General features: G+C 46.4%; 5 protein-coding genes across 5 annotated transcripts; 3 read left to right on the top strand and 2 right to left on the bottom strand.

Annotated features, from left to right (window-relative positions):
• The first annotated feature begins 108 nt into the window (after positions 1-108).
• LOC6531919 (mRNA-decapping enzyme 1B) lies at positions 109-1,329 on the top strand. The gene has a single exon (XM_002092669.4). It carries the CDS (start codon positions 201-203, stop codon positions 1,302-1,304), a length of 1,104 nt encoding a protein of 367 aa, XP_002092705.1. The 5' UTR covers positions 109-200; the 3' UTR covers positions 1,305-1,329.
• A 170-nt stretch (positions 1,330-1,499) lies between these two features.
• LOC6531918 lies at positions 1,500-3,365 on the bottom strand. Its single transcript, XM_002092668.3, has 4 exons — positions 3,213-3,365; positions 2,287-2,477; positions 1,954-2,231; positions 1,500-1,896 (listed from the first exon to the last, which is right to left on the bottom strand). Exons 1-4 carry the CDS (start codon positions 3,259-3,261, stop codon positions 1,632-1,634), a joined length of 783 nt encoding a protein of 260 aa, XP_002092704.1. The 5' UTR covers positions 3,262-3,365; the 3' UTR covers positions 1,500-1,631.
• Positions 3,366-5,839: 2,474 nt separating this feature from the next.
• Positions 5,840-7,186, top strand: LOC6531917 (homeobox protein ceh-17). The gene is made up of 3 exons (XM_002092667.4): positions 5,840-6,407; positions 6,512-6,705; positions 6,948-7,186. Exons 1-3 carry the CDS (start codon positions 6,134-6,136, stop codon positions 7,137-7,139), a joined length of 660 nt encoding a protein of 219 aa, XP_002092703.1. The 5' UTR covers positions 5,840-6,133; the 3' UTR covers positions 7,140-7,186.
• An 870-nt stretch (positions 7,187-8,056) lies between these two features.
• Positions 8,057-9,661, top strand: LOC6531916. Its single transcript, XM_002092666.4, has 3 exons — positions 8,057-8,345; positions 8,400-8,739; positions 8,896-9,661. The coding sequence occupies exons 1-3, from the start codon at positions 8,143-8,145 to the stop codon at positions 9,571-9,573; spliced, it is 1,221 nt and encodes a 406-aa protein (XP_002092702.1). The 5' UTR covers positions 8,057-8,142; the 3' UTR covers positions 9,574-9,661.
• On the bottom strand, positions 9,614-11,984 carry LOC6531915 (leukocyte surface antigen CD53). The gene is made up of 5 exons (XM_002092665.4): positions 11,535-11,984; positions 10,678-10,866; positions 10,429-10,614; positions 10,116-10,316; positions 9,614-10,044 (listed from the first exon to the last, which is right to left on the bottom strand). The coding sequence occupies exons 1-5, from the start codon at positions 11,598-11,600 to the stop codon at positions 9,826-9,828; spliced, it is 861 nt and encodes a 286-aa protein (XP_002092701.1). The 5' UTR covers positions 11,601-11,984; the 3' UTR covers positions 9,614-9,825.
• Positions 11,985-12,147: the final 163 nt, after the last annotated feature.

Raw genomic sequence — 12,147 nt, 5'->3', positions numbered from 1 at the left:
ATTTAATATACTTCGAAATATACAAGAAAACATTAATCGATATAAGGATGTGTATATAATCGCTCGGTGTGACCGCAGGACAATCGCTGCCAAACACAGGAAAACATCAAAGCAGCAGTGTGACCAGAGCTCCGTTAAATTCACAAATAATTGCAATTCGCAATAGCACAGCCAAAACCGAAGATTACATACAATTTACAATGGCCGACGAGAGCATCACGCGAATGAACCTGGCGGCCATCAAGAAGATCGACCCGTACGCCAAGGAGATCGTGGACTCGTCCTCGCACGTCGCCTTCTACACGTTTAACTCGGCGCAGAACGAGTGGGAAAAGACTGATGTGGAGGGAGCCTTCTTCATATACCACCGCAACGCGGAGCCCTTTCACAGCATCTTCATCAACAACCGACTGAACACGACGTCCTTCGTGGAGCCCATCACCGGCAGCCTGGAGCTGCAGTCGCAGCCGCCGTTCCTGCTCTACCGCAACGAGCGTTCCCGCATCCGGGGCTTCTGGTTCTACAACAGCGAGGAGTGCGACCGCATCAGCGGCTTGGTGAACGGACTGCTCAAGTCGAAGGATCAGGGAACAAATGGCCAGGTCCAGCGAAACGCCACCCACGCGCCCCAGCAGCCAAAGCAGGACAGCAACCAGCCGGCCAGCATATTCAACATGCTGACCAAGGCCCAGAAGGACTACAATGCCCAGGTGAGCGGCGGGCAGCCGAAGACGCCGTCGGCGGAGAACGTAACGGCCGGCAATGTGTTGAAGTTCTTCGAATCGGCCAAGCAGGCCACGGCAGAGTCGTTGTTCCACCGCGTCCAGCCACTCTCCGTGGACCAGCTGGAGAAACAGCAGCGGGCAGCCACGCCTGGCGAGGATTTGTTGCCCCCGGCGGGCAGGGACAACCAAGAGAGCCGGCTGTCGCCCTTCCAGAAGACCCAGCAGCTGAACATCCAGCTACTAAGCGACCTGAAGATAGGTAAGAGCTACACCACAGCTCAATCTCCGACAGGTGCGCCTTCCTCGTCGGCTCTGATGGCCAACGACGATGCCGGCAAGTGCTTACGAAGACTTCTGGCTGGCGACAAGCCAGGGCCGGCCCTGATGCCGCCCACCATGTTCGACGCGCCCAACAACGGCAATCCGGAGCCACAGCAGCCTCTGCTTAACTCGACGCAGTTCGTCCAGGCCTTCACGTACCTTATCCAGAACGATAAGGAGTTCGCCAACAAGCTGCACAAGGCCTATCTGAACGGCTGTTCCAATCTGCTGCTGGACTCCAGCCCTACATATCAATAAACAGAATTATTCAACATTTCCGAAATGCAGCCCATCTTTTCATTTGTTCGCATGGAGTTTAAATCGAGTTCAAACCGAGTTAATTTACAAAATGTAATAGCTATAAGCCGACAAGGGCAGTTGTAGATTTAAAATCTAGAAGCCCCGCAGGATGGCATCCATTTCCAGAGCAACCTTAAGAGTTAACTAACGTAGTTGGTTTTGTGAAGTATTCGTATTTATTTACAAAATGGTTAACTAAGCCAAAGGGGCGTAGAAAAGGTAGTTGAATGGCAAACAGAATTCAATAAACATAAATTTAGTAACAATAAATAACAACGTTTTTATTTAGATTAAGACCTTCAGCTTCGATAGCAGGTAGTACAGAAAACAAAACAGCCACAGGCTGAAGTCCAGGTGGCCCACCCCCGCCGACGTGGATGTGGCCACGGTGGTCAGGTTCTTCCCGTATCCCTCAAAGGACACCACGCACTGGTAGGCGTCGGGATCATCGTCGGTGTCGTAGGCGGCCACCACCGCGCTGCCATCGAAGTAACCCTCCTCGTCCTCGTACACCATGGGCTCCCGCTTCACCACGTCCATGTCGTTGGATCTGTAAGATGGTTGGATGAGTAAACAAGGCTGGACGAAGATAGGCGCTCATCCTTACATGATCGTGATGGTGGGTCGGGGATACACATTCGTCACGGTGCAGTTCAGCTGCGTCTCGTTGTGGATCGTCTTGTGGGACAGCTCCAGGGTGTAGTTCCTCAGATCGATCACCTGAACCCGCTGGTGGCTGGAGAAGGTATGCTGCGAGGTCTGCACCACGCACTTGTAGTCGCCGGTGGTGCTGATCGTAGGGTTGATGAGCGCCAGCGAGCTGTACTGCTTGCTCGGCTCCGTGGAGCTCTCGTAGGTGCTGTCCACCTCGTTCTTGAACTCGGGCTATCAAGGAAAGCGGTTAGCATCTGAAACCCATTAAATCGCTTGGCGCACTCACGATGGCATATGGAGGTGTTCCATAGATCCACTGATATATGGACTTTTCGTCTCTGTACCACTTGACGGTGATGAACTTCGGGTTCTCCTCGACCTCGTAGTCGCACTCCAGGATCGTGGGCTCCATCTCCTCGTTTTGGAGCACTATAATCTTGTCTTCGGACTCATCCCTTGTCGGATAGCATAGCACATCTGAACGAGAGCGAATATCACCCATTAGAACGTGGAATTCAGAAACTAAAAGCTTTTGGCAAGACGAGGTATTGAAATTACAGAACACATTACTTGGAATCTGCCACTGGCAAATCCAAAACACATTTTTCAGCGCTTGTATACAAATCTATATAATTTGGCGAATGGCGTATATTTACGAAAAGCGAAAACGCGATGAGCGGATGCCTGTTTCGTTTAAAAATAGACACTAATAACAAACAAAAAGCTAGAAAATTGAACATTTTTCACTCGGTGCTTTGTCATGTGTGCCAAAATTCTGAAAACTCTGTCCCATTTTATTGAGTTCGTATCGCTGGAAACTTGTCGTTTTCTAAGATCTGTTGCTTGGACTTCAAAATCACTTGCACTTTTTTCACTTTGATATAATTTTTAAATTTCTTTCGAACACGAAATTCACTTAAGATCCTTGAGCCCGTTTTTATACGAATTTTAAAGGATATTCCAAGTTCACGGTGGCCAGTTGTTTATATTCCGTTTCAGCACATGTTAACTCAAAACCGAATGTGAATGGATATACGTTCGTATTTATAGGTATCCGATTTGTCATTATTTTTCTCAAGGTTTGCGCCGATGTACACTCGCCACATTCGTATATTCGTTTATATGCGCCTTCTGAATGATTTCATTTCTTAATTTAAAAATGTCGTTTCGCGTGTGCAACACTGGCTGGATCGCCACAAGATGTGGTAGTACCTCTGTGGAGTAGTCCGATGGCCAGAATGGCAATAAGCAGGGGATCCATAACAGTCACTATCTACACTTCCACTTCCTCGTATGCCAGACTTCTCAACCGATCCTAACTCTGCGGTCTGCTCGGCATGGTACGTCTATAGCAACTGAATGCTCTTGGCCACCAGAGAACCGAAATTCGAAAACTGAAAACAGAAAACCGAGAAACGAGCGCTCTTGGCCAAAACCACGCAGCGTAACCAAACGAATTCGAATTTAGCCGAGATAATGCCGGCACTTCCTCTCCGGCACACGATCCTCCTTCTCCCATAGTCGTAGCCCGTGCCACTTGACTACTTGACTTGGGCACGACTCTCGGAGCACAGTAGCGCATGGACATGTGTGGGGAGATCGCTCCGCAGCTGGCCAGGCACCACCACCAAATCGCCACGGCCCTGCATGTGTGGGGGTTGGAGAACCTTTCCGCTTCGATACTCTCCGCTGCTCCTAGCAGCCGTTGTTGCCTACTCGAAAACCAGTTGGCGGCCCAGCTGAGGCCCACTCCTACGACTAGGGATAGCCAAGGGCCAGTTTCGAAACCGTTAAAGGACGTGCCACTGCGGATGGGGGGTGTCGCACCCAGTCCTTAAGGACCTTTTCTTCTCGGCCGAGTGAGGGGCTGTTGTAACGTTCGGCCTTAATGATATGCTGTCGCCATAGCAATAGGGATCATTAACATTCCACTAGTTCTATGGAACTGAAATCTTTAATAATGTTGCTCTGGAATGCTTGTTTAATACTTATTTTAAAACATTTTATGTTAGGGTATTACACGTTCAGTTTCTCATGTGCTTAAGTAGATCCATTTGCGCTTTGCTTGAGGTTTTGTAAAGACTTAGCTGCTCGTTCCAACTCGCTGATTAGCAAAAGAAAAGGCCTTCGCCACACGAAGCCAGTGTGTAAATACAACACACCTATGATAAACCCTTTTTTCTTTACTTTTTCTAAGCTAACGTCAGTTGGCTTCAGAATGACTCGAGCAAACGTGATACTTCTACGATCTATGAGTTCTAGGCTCAGCTGCACCCACAACTCGCACAAAACCAAGGCTCGTTTTCTTGTGGGTTGAAGTCAACTTAAAGTTGCTTCCCATTTTTAAGATTGTATACGTTTATAATATGGTATAAACCGACTAATTTGTAGTTTTACAGGATCTTTGGGGTGGGTTTGGGATCGGGTTAAACACACATTCCATCTGGGTTACGTTCAGGTCGATCACCTCCTACCTGTGGTTAGTACTTGACGTGGAATGAGTTACGCACTTGTAATCATCAGTTGTTCCTTTTCTTTGCTTAATATTGTTATTTTTATGCAATCAGAATAGCCACTTACATAGTTACTTTAGAAATGAATTATCATATTCTTATTATTTATTATTATACCCCAAATGATTACCATTACTATGCAACACAGTCGTTTATTCCAAGACTTTCTTTAGAGTAAAAGAAAAACTCGCAATGGCTTATTAGTATGATTATGATTTACATAGGCTTGCAATTTAAGTAATGGCTATTACGAAGTAGAGTTTCCTTTTGCACGAGTGTAAGTTTGAGTATGTGCATCTATCAAGTTGTTTTTCTAAAGACTTACTCGTTCCAACTCGTTGGCTAAGAAAAGAAAAGGCTTCACTCTACCATGCAAATGTGCAAAGAAAATCCACAAGAGCTACTAAGACCATTTTTCAACTGCAAAGAGGCACATTTCTCTATTCTAAACTTATACCTTGTATGTATTATACAGCTCAGTGAATCAAGTTGTATGCGGAAACTGTTTTATTAAGTATTGTTTTAAGAGATTAGAGCAACATGCCTAACAACACAGGGTAGCAGCCTTCCTATTCGCAATCCAGTATTAGGGTGTCCAAAAAACGATTTCAGCGTAGAGTAAATAAAAATTAGGCAAGTCTCTGATTAACAGGAATTAACTAATCGAAATAATCCGCAGAGCAAATAATTGTTTCCGAAAACAGGGGTTGTATCCTGGCAGCGCCTTTAAACAATGTTTCAATCAGCCCAATATTATAAACAAGAAATATAGTAAGGTGTCTGTTATCCATTGTGTTCGGTACAACACCATTTGTTTTATCAAGTTGCGGAGGCGCTCTACTCGTGCAGGCAGACTGCCAGATACCCTTTCTTTTTCAGATTTTAAATTCGCATAAAATGCACAGCTTAGTTGCAACGATTGTGTATTCTTACAGAGTTACTATCACGTTCAGTACTCGAAATTAGGGATTCTTTTTCATATAGTTTTTGTGCTATTGCAAAGACCCATTTTTCTTAATCGCAGAGGAAGGACATTCCAGCTTCATGGTTGCCCGATAAGCCAATTTAATCTTCTGAGTGTTGCTTTTTGAGGCCTGTGAAAATTGGTGCACTTGAAAAAAAGTTCTGTAAAAAGTGGGTAAGAAAATCTTTTCAATTCGAGTAAAATTCCTGTGAAAACAGGACTCCTGAGTGACTATGAAACCTTGGCAAAGAATCAGCGGTGCAACCAATGAAACTGACAAAAGTAACTCCATTTTTCGGGCACTTTTATCTAGTAAATTTAGGGAGTGCATAGCATTTTGGCGCAGTGCACGACACGCGCCGGAAAATAGCATTTCCACCCTTATGTCGAGTGGAGCTCGTTAGCACCGCCTCCAAACGCGGAAACGAATGAAATTTTCCGTCCCGTTCTCCCGAGACAAGTGCAGCATCCTTGTTCGGCCAACGTGAATGTCCTGTAGTTGATACAATCGTAATCGAAGCTTATTTATTCAAGGGCAGTTAAAAAGTGTGTGCTGCCGCGGAGCTACTATAACTATGTGTTTTATGGCCGAATGACTCATTAGCGGGCTGTAAAATTTCAATCGAGTGCCGTGTGTGAATTTACCTGCAGATGCGATGGAATTTTCACTGCTCAACAAGGCCAACTTCGACAAGGATTGTTTGTACACCGCCAACTCCGAGTTCTATAACAATAGCGCCAATGGAGGGCTGTCCGTGGCCAATCACATGAATCACTACAACCTCATGATCGACTCCGGCTACAAGCTGTGCGCCAACGAGTCTGCGATCCGCGGCTCCCTCAACCAGGAGTCGAGCTTACTCTTTTCCAAAATCACCACAGTCTCCGAATTTTACCCAGCCACCCACAACATTGGCTCCTACAACACGGGTAAGTTCAGTAGCCATTGTCCCATCCACTGCACATCCATCGAGCCAGTCTGGACTATAACCCTGTAATCTCGAAACCTCTTGGTGCCTTTCACCTTGCCATAGACTTCCATTTGAAGTCCTTTGGAGACGACGGCTTGAGCCTGACCGACAAATCAAAACAGAGGCGGATTCGTACCACTTTCACGTCCAACCAGCTGAACGAGCTGGAGAAGATCTTCCTGGAAACCCACTACCCAGACATCTACACCAGGGAAGAGATCGCATCCAAACTGCACTTGACGGAAGCCCGAGTTCAGGTGAGGAAGACCAATGAATGGGTGGTTAAGTAGATGAGTAGTTATAGGATATGTATCTTTCACATTACAATCTGTTGTATAATATAAACATTGAATGTGTTCATAGTAGCTATTTATGTATATAGTAGCTATGGAGTCCTTTCTTTCACTAACCTTTCTAGGTCTACAATAATCGAAACCAGGTTCAAGGATACAAAACATTCGAGTAATCCACTTTACAATACCAATTACCTGTATTTCAGGTGTGGTTCCAGAACAGAAGAGCAAAGTTCCGCAAGCAGGAGAGGCATGCAATTTACATAATGAAGGACAAGTCCAGCAAAATGGATGGCCGGAAGAATCCTGCGGCAGGATCGAAATACCTGGGCCCATCGCTCAAGGGACCCCAGAATGGCCATGCCCGTCAAATGAAATGCTTATATGATCAAATCTAGAATCCACTAATATCTATGTAAATATTAGTATACTTTTGATGAATGCAGTTATTTTGATATTATTTATACCGACTACTTGGAGCGAATTGCGTTAAATAAATAAGATCTGTGTAACACCCTGCTTGTTTACCCCTGGACCCGAAGTCACATCCTCTGGGACAACTGGCTTAGCAGCACCCTTTCGAGGGCTCAGCCGGCTAAGCCTGTGGGAAGGAAAACAAGGACTTTGCTGGGGGTTGAAGGGTCACCAGCTACAAGTAGCGAACCTCACGCCCTTCAGGGTAAATTGTCATCCAATTACCGGGTGGAAAGTGGATTGGATCGGCATTAAAGCGAGTAATCAGTTGATGGTGGCGATTCGGTTCGCTCAATATAGCAATTGTTGTGTCATGCCAACCGCAAAGATTGAATACCCCTCGAAAACCTCTCAGATATAATTACCAAGATCAAATTCAATTGCAGTTTATTGAAATCATATGTGCCTGGGTATATCTACCTCAGAAATTACCACTTTTGTTTCTCGAGCTTGCCATTTATAAGTGATTTCCCACTTGTAACACCTCAAATGATTTAAACTAACTATGAAATCTTCGTTCTTTTAACATTTTTCTGTACTTTATAAGTGAAAAGTATACACAGATTCTAAATATACCTTTTGAATCTTAAAATACAATTATTTTCTACTTTTTAACGATACCTTAAACGTACTCTTCCATTTCTGAACAGTATTTTTACATTCGCATAGAAATTCAACACTTTAATTTTTTTATTTCAATTTTCAATACAAATTCTTTTTATTTCAATTCTCCAAGGACTTTTTCAATTCCATCGTTCCCAAGGAAAGCAGTTGAAGTACCCTCAATGCGTTCGAAAGCAAAAATACCGCCATCTGCGGTATTAATACGCGAACGCGCTAGGGATTTTGTTGCTCTTCTGGCCAGCTGCATGTTATTTGTTAATCGGCTGGTTATAACACTTTATGAATTAAAACTAATCACTGACGATGCTGCGATCGAGGATTTCCTGCGCACTGCCACCCAGGAGACTGGTGTCCTACTTCTCGGCGGAATTCAACAAGGTGGCGCACGAGGGACCGGCAAAATTCGCCACAAGCAGCAGTCATGCCGTAACGAGTGTGGATTTGGATCTGTTTGTCAATCCGGATAACCGGCCCATGGACCTGGTGGATCGGCTGCTCAAGCTCAGGTGGGTGTGACTACAGTGAAAGTGGTGTCCCTACTCATAGTATAACGCTTGCAGGAAACAGAAGGAGGCCAGTTTGGTGCCGCTGCTTCCCAGTGTCTTGGTCAAGCAATTGCTGGACTCCACCAATCCCCAGGAGGCGATTTCGGTGCTCCGCAATCCCATCCAGTACGGCCTCTTTGTGGACCAGTTCTCCGGCTGCTTCCTGTTGGACTTCCTGCTGCACAATGGCCACGCGGTGGAATCGGCGCAACTGGCCACTATTCTTGTGGACAGAAACTTATGCAACAATGAATTACTGGAGTCCCTAGCCCTCCAGTCCTTCTGGTCCTTCGCCAAGGACTTCAAGCCCTTCGAGTCCTCTCAAGTTCAACCTCCTGCCAAAAATGCTGAAGTGGTAAGCCAATCCGAATCCAGTATTAATAGTTATGAAAAGAAGTTTAATATAGAGTTATCAGCTAACCAGCTGGAATCTATATTCACTTGTAAACTCCTATTCCTTTGTTCTTTTTGGCATTTTACCAATTTCACTAATCATACCTGCATTTACCAGGAAAAAGTTCGTGTGAAGTTCATTCGCAATTATCCCGACGATGCCAGCGAAAACACCGAAGAGAAGAAACTGGGTCGGGCCATGGTTCGATTGGGCTCCGGCGAAGGGTCCTTGAAAGAACTGAAGCAGAACGTTGCCCTACTTGGCTATGTCATATCCGGACAAGTGCCTGAGGCCTCCAGCTTTCTGACCTCGAACCCAGCTGCGCTGCACAAGGAGACTCTATCGGCCGCCCAGAGCATAGTTGAAAGCCTTAAGCTGGAGGGATCCGAAGAGCTGCTGAAGTCCCTGCAGGAAGCCCTGGACAAGAGTACCAAATCGAATGCCATTCAATCGCTGCTGGAGAACAGCGTCAAAGCCAGTGTTCAGAAGTTTGAGCCCAAGCTGTTGGCCGACTATGGCGAGTCCTATCAGGAGTGGGCCAAGAAGTTCGAGGCGGCGGTACAGCGCCAACTGGAGATACAGAGTGTGGACGAGCGCAAGGCCAGCATCCAGAAGACCCTTAGCGAACTGGAGGCCAAGCGCCAGAACCTGTGGTTCTTCGAGAACAGGGACGACATCGACATCCAGATCTACAAGAAGAAGGTCCACTATCCCAAGCGCTGGTTCGGCAAAAAGAAGAAGCCCAAGGCAGCTGATACCTTCTATGTGCCGCCGAATATCACGCACAACGGCTAATCCTCGACCCTTGTCAACCCGTGGCCACAAACAAGTTAGATCCAATTGTTTTTAAGCTTTAATTAAACTACTGGAGAGTTAATCCAAATTCAAATGTTGTTTCTTTTCTCGAACGTTAAATTGTTTAAAATTACCATAACGTAACATTGAGGGTCACAGTTATATTCATTCCATCTCAGTTTACAACATTTTTTTTATACTTTTTCTTTGGAGTTTCCATAAATTTTTGCATCCTTAAAAGCTAATCGTCTGTCATTTGTGCATGGCCGAGGGCAGAGCAGTTTTTAAAACCCGCTGCCCGGGTGCTGAAGGGGATAGATTGATGGGCGAGGGCATGTCGTGCCTCTTATCCTGTATGGTTAGGGGCAAGAACTGCTGCTGCTTCTTTTTCCGGTTCATGTTCATGGGATGGGTGTTGTCGTTCTTGCCGAACAAAATGGTCAGGTGGACAGCACAGAAGATTCCCAGGCTCTGTGCGAATGCGAATGTGGATTGGTTCTTAATTAGTTTTGTGAACTAACAACAATGCAATCGGGACCCACCTGGAAAATGGCTATGACGGCAGCTCCGAAGGCGGTGATCAGCAGCCTGTTCCTGATCTGCTCCGACACGACGGCCAGGCATCCGCGCTTGTAGTGGGTATCACATGCTGACTCGTAGGCGTGCTCCGGACGCGAGCAGCAGGACCAGGGCAGCGAAAGTCGGCGGTAATCGAGAGGTCCGTCTACGCCGCAGCATTGCAACTAATTGGAAGCAAACGAGGATGAATTGTGAAGCCATCTCTACGTCAAGATACCCCAGCACTCATAGGCTTGTAACCCTTTGTGGTGTGTCCGTACACCGCTCTCGACTCACCTGCGACTGCATCCTGTTCCACAGATGTAGGTTATCCACCTTGGTGCGCGAAAACTTGTCCAAGAACTCGACAAAGGAGTCGTCGATGAAGATCTCTACGGAAGTGGGTAGGTTCTCCCTCATGGCCAGAGACCAGCCGCAGATGATGAACTGAACACAGATGCAGGCGACCAAAAGGGCGGCAAACTGGGAATGTTCCAAAGGATACAGGTAAAATGGGAACTTCTAGAGGTAAGACATGACCATTACCATGCCCAGGAGGCAGCGCTTGCGTTGATTGGTGGCCTGGCAGCCCATCCAGCAGAGGATGAAGGTGACGGGTCCCAGGCAAAGCAGAATCGCGGCCGGAGCCCACAGCTTGTTCTGCACCATGCCATAGTAGACCGAGTGTCCCCAGAGCAGGGATGTTCCCAGGAAGATCTGCGCAGCTCCAGTCAGCTGTAAGGGAGTAGAGATAAGGATAAGCGTAAGGATAGCAAACGCTGCTCTTATCACTGCCTGCTGATTTTCATCTCAAGGCCCCGCACTCTGGGTGTCCTTGGACGAGGCCTCAGCTGCACCGTGTGTATTCGGGATGTGCCCCTGCACACCATGGATGCTTTGGCGATGGGGTCTACTCCCTTTTGACGTCACATGCCGAGGAGCCCTATGTGCACGCATGTGTATACTTGCGCCTATGTACTTAGCGCAGCTTTAAGTAGCTCAAGGTCGCCGCAAGTCGGGACCAGAACGCAAGGCATTATCCTGCCAGCGATGTATGTATGATGTATGTATTTGCGTACGATGTATGTAACTGGTGTAGAAATGCACTGGCGGGTGTGTATCGATGGTGTTGTCTACATGAGTAGAATTGACTTACTTTCGGAAACTAATTAACTCCATTTGTCGAGACAGAAGGGAGGGCAATGCATTTGGGTTTCTGTTTTAATGATTTCTTTTGAAATATGCAAATATGCCAATCGGGAAATCTGAAAATCTTAACGACCCACAAACAATCAACATGCATACATATGTACATACATACGAGCATGAGTACAATGTAGGCTTATGTAATTTGACAAGCATGTAGTTGTGGCCCCGTTTGGACGCACACCAATGCAACTTACCGCTAGGAGCACCACATAACTGTAAACCAAATACTTAAAACATTTAATTTTCTTCGGCAATGCCATGCTTTCCCGTTATCCTCGCTGTCCCTGTCCCTTTCCCGCAATCACTGAACTACCGTTAGTAAACCGAATCCGACTGCGATTGTGTGCATATGTCGCAGTGGTATTGATATTGGTATTGGTACTGGAGTGCGTGTGTGTGGATTTTCGATCTGGTGCTGAAGTTCTTGGGCCGAATCTTGGGATTCGTCGGATTAAGATTCCGATTCAGATTCCTATCTTGCGGATGGCTGTCTTTGAACACCACATAGTCGCGGGCTTTAACTCGCGTTCCCGACTGATCGGATGCAATTTTTAACTAAAAATAACTGTTAACGTTAACTCCGAGCGACTCGAAATCGTCCGCAGTCGAAAATACGCATTCGACGGTCTGACCAGTTGGCTCCTTGTTTTGTTATACTTCAGCAACCAGCAGTGCGAATATTATCTATAACCGTCGCCTCGCTTGCGAATCGCGATTCGATGACAGCGCCACTTGGGCGCCAAAAGCCGTTACTTTTCAAGGGGGAGTTCAAACAGTGCTGTAATTGGTAGTAATTAGCACAAAATG

The sequence above is a fragment of the Drosophila yakuba genome, chromosome 2R (genome assembly GCF_016746365.2).
Source record: "Drosophila yakuba strain Tai18E2 chromosome 2R, Prin_Dyak_Tai18E2_2.1, whole genome shotgun sequence".
NCBI lineage: Eukaryota > Metazoa > Arthropoda > Insecta > Diptera > Drosophilidae > Drosophila > Drosophila yakuba.
The sequence above is the reverse complement of the archived record's forward strand: the minus strand, read 5'-3'. Positions and strand labels throughout refer to the sequence as shown.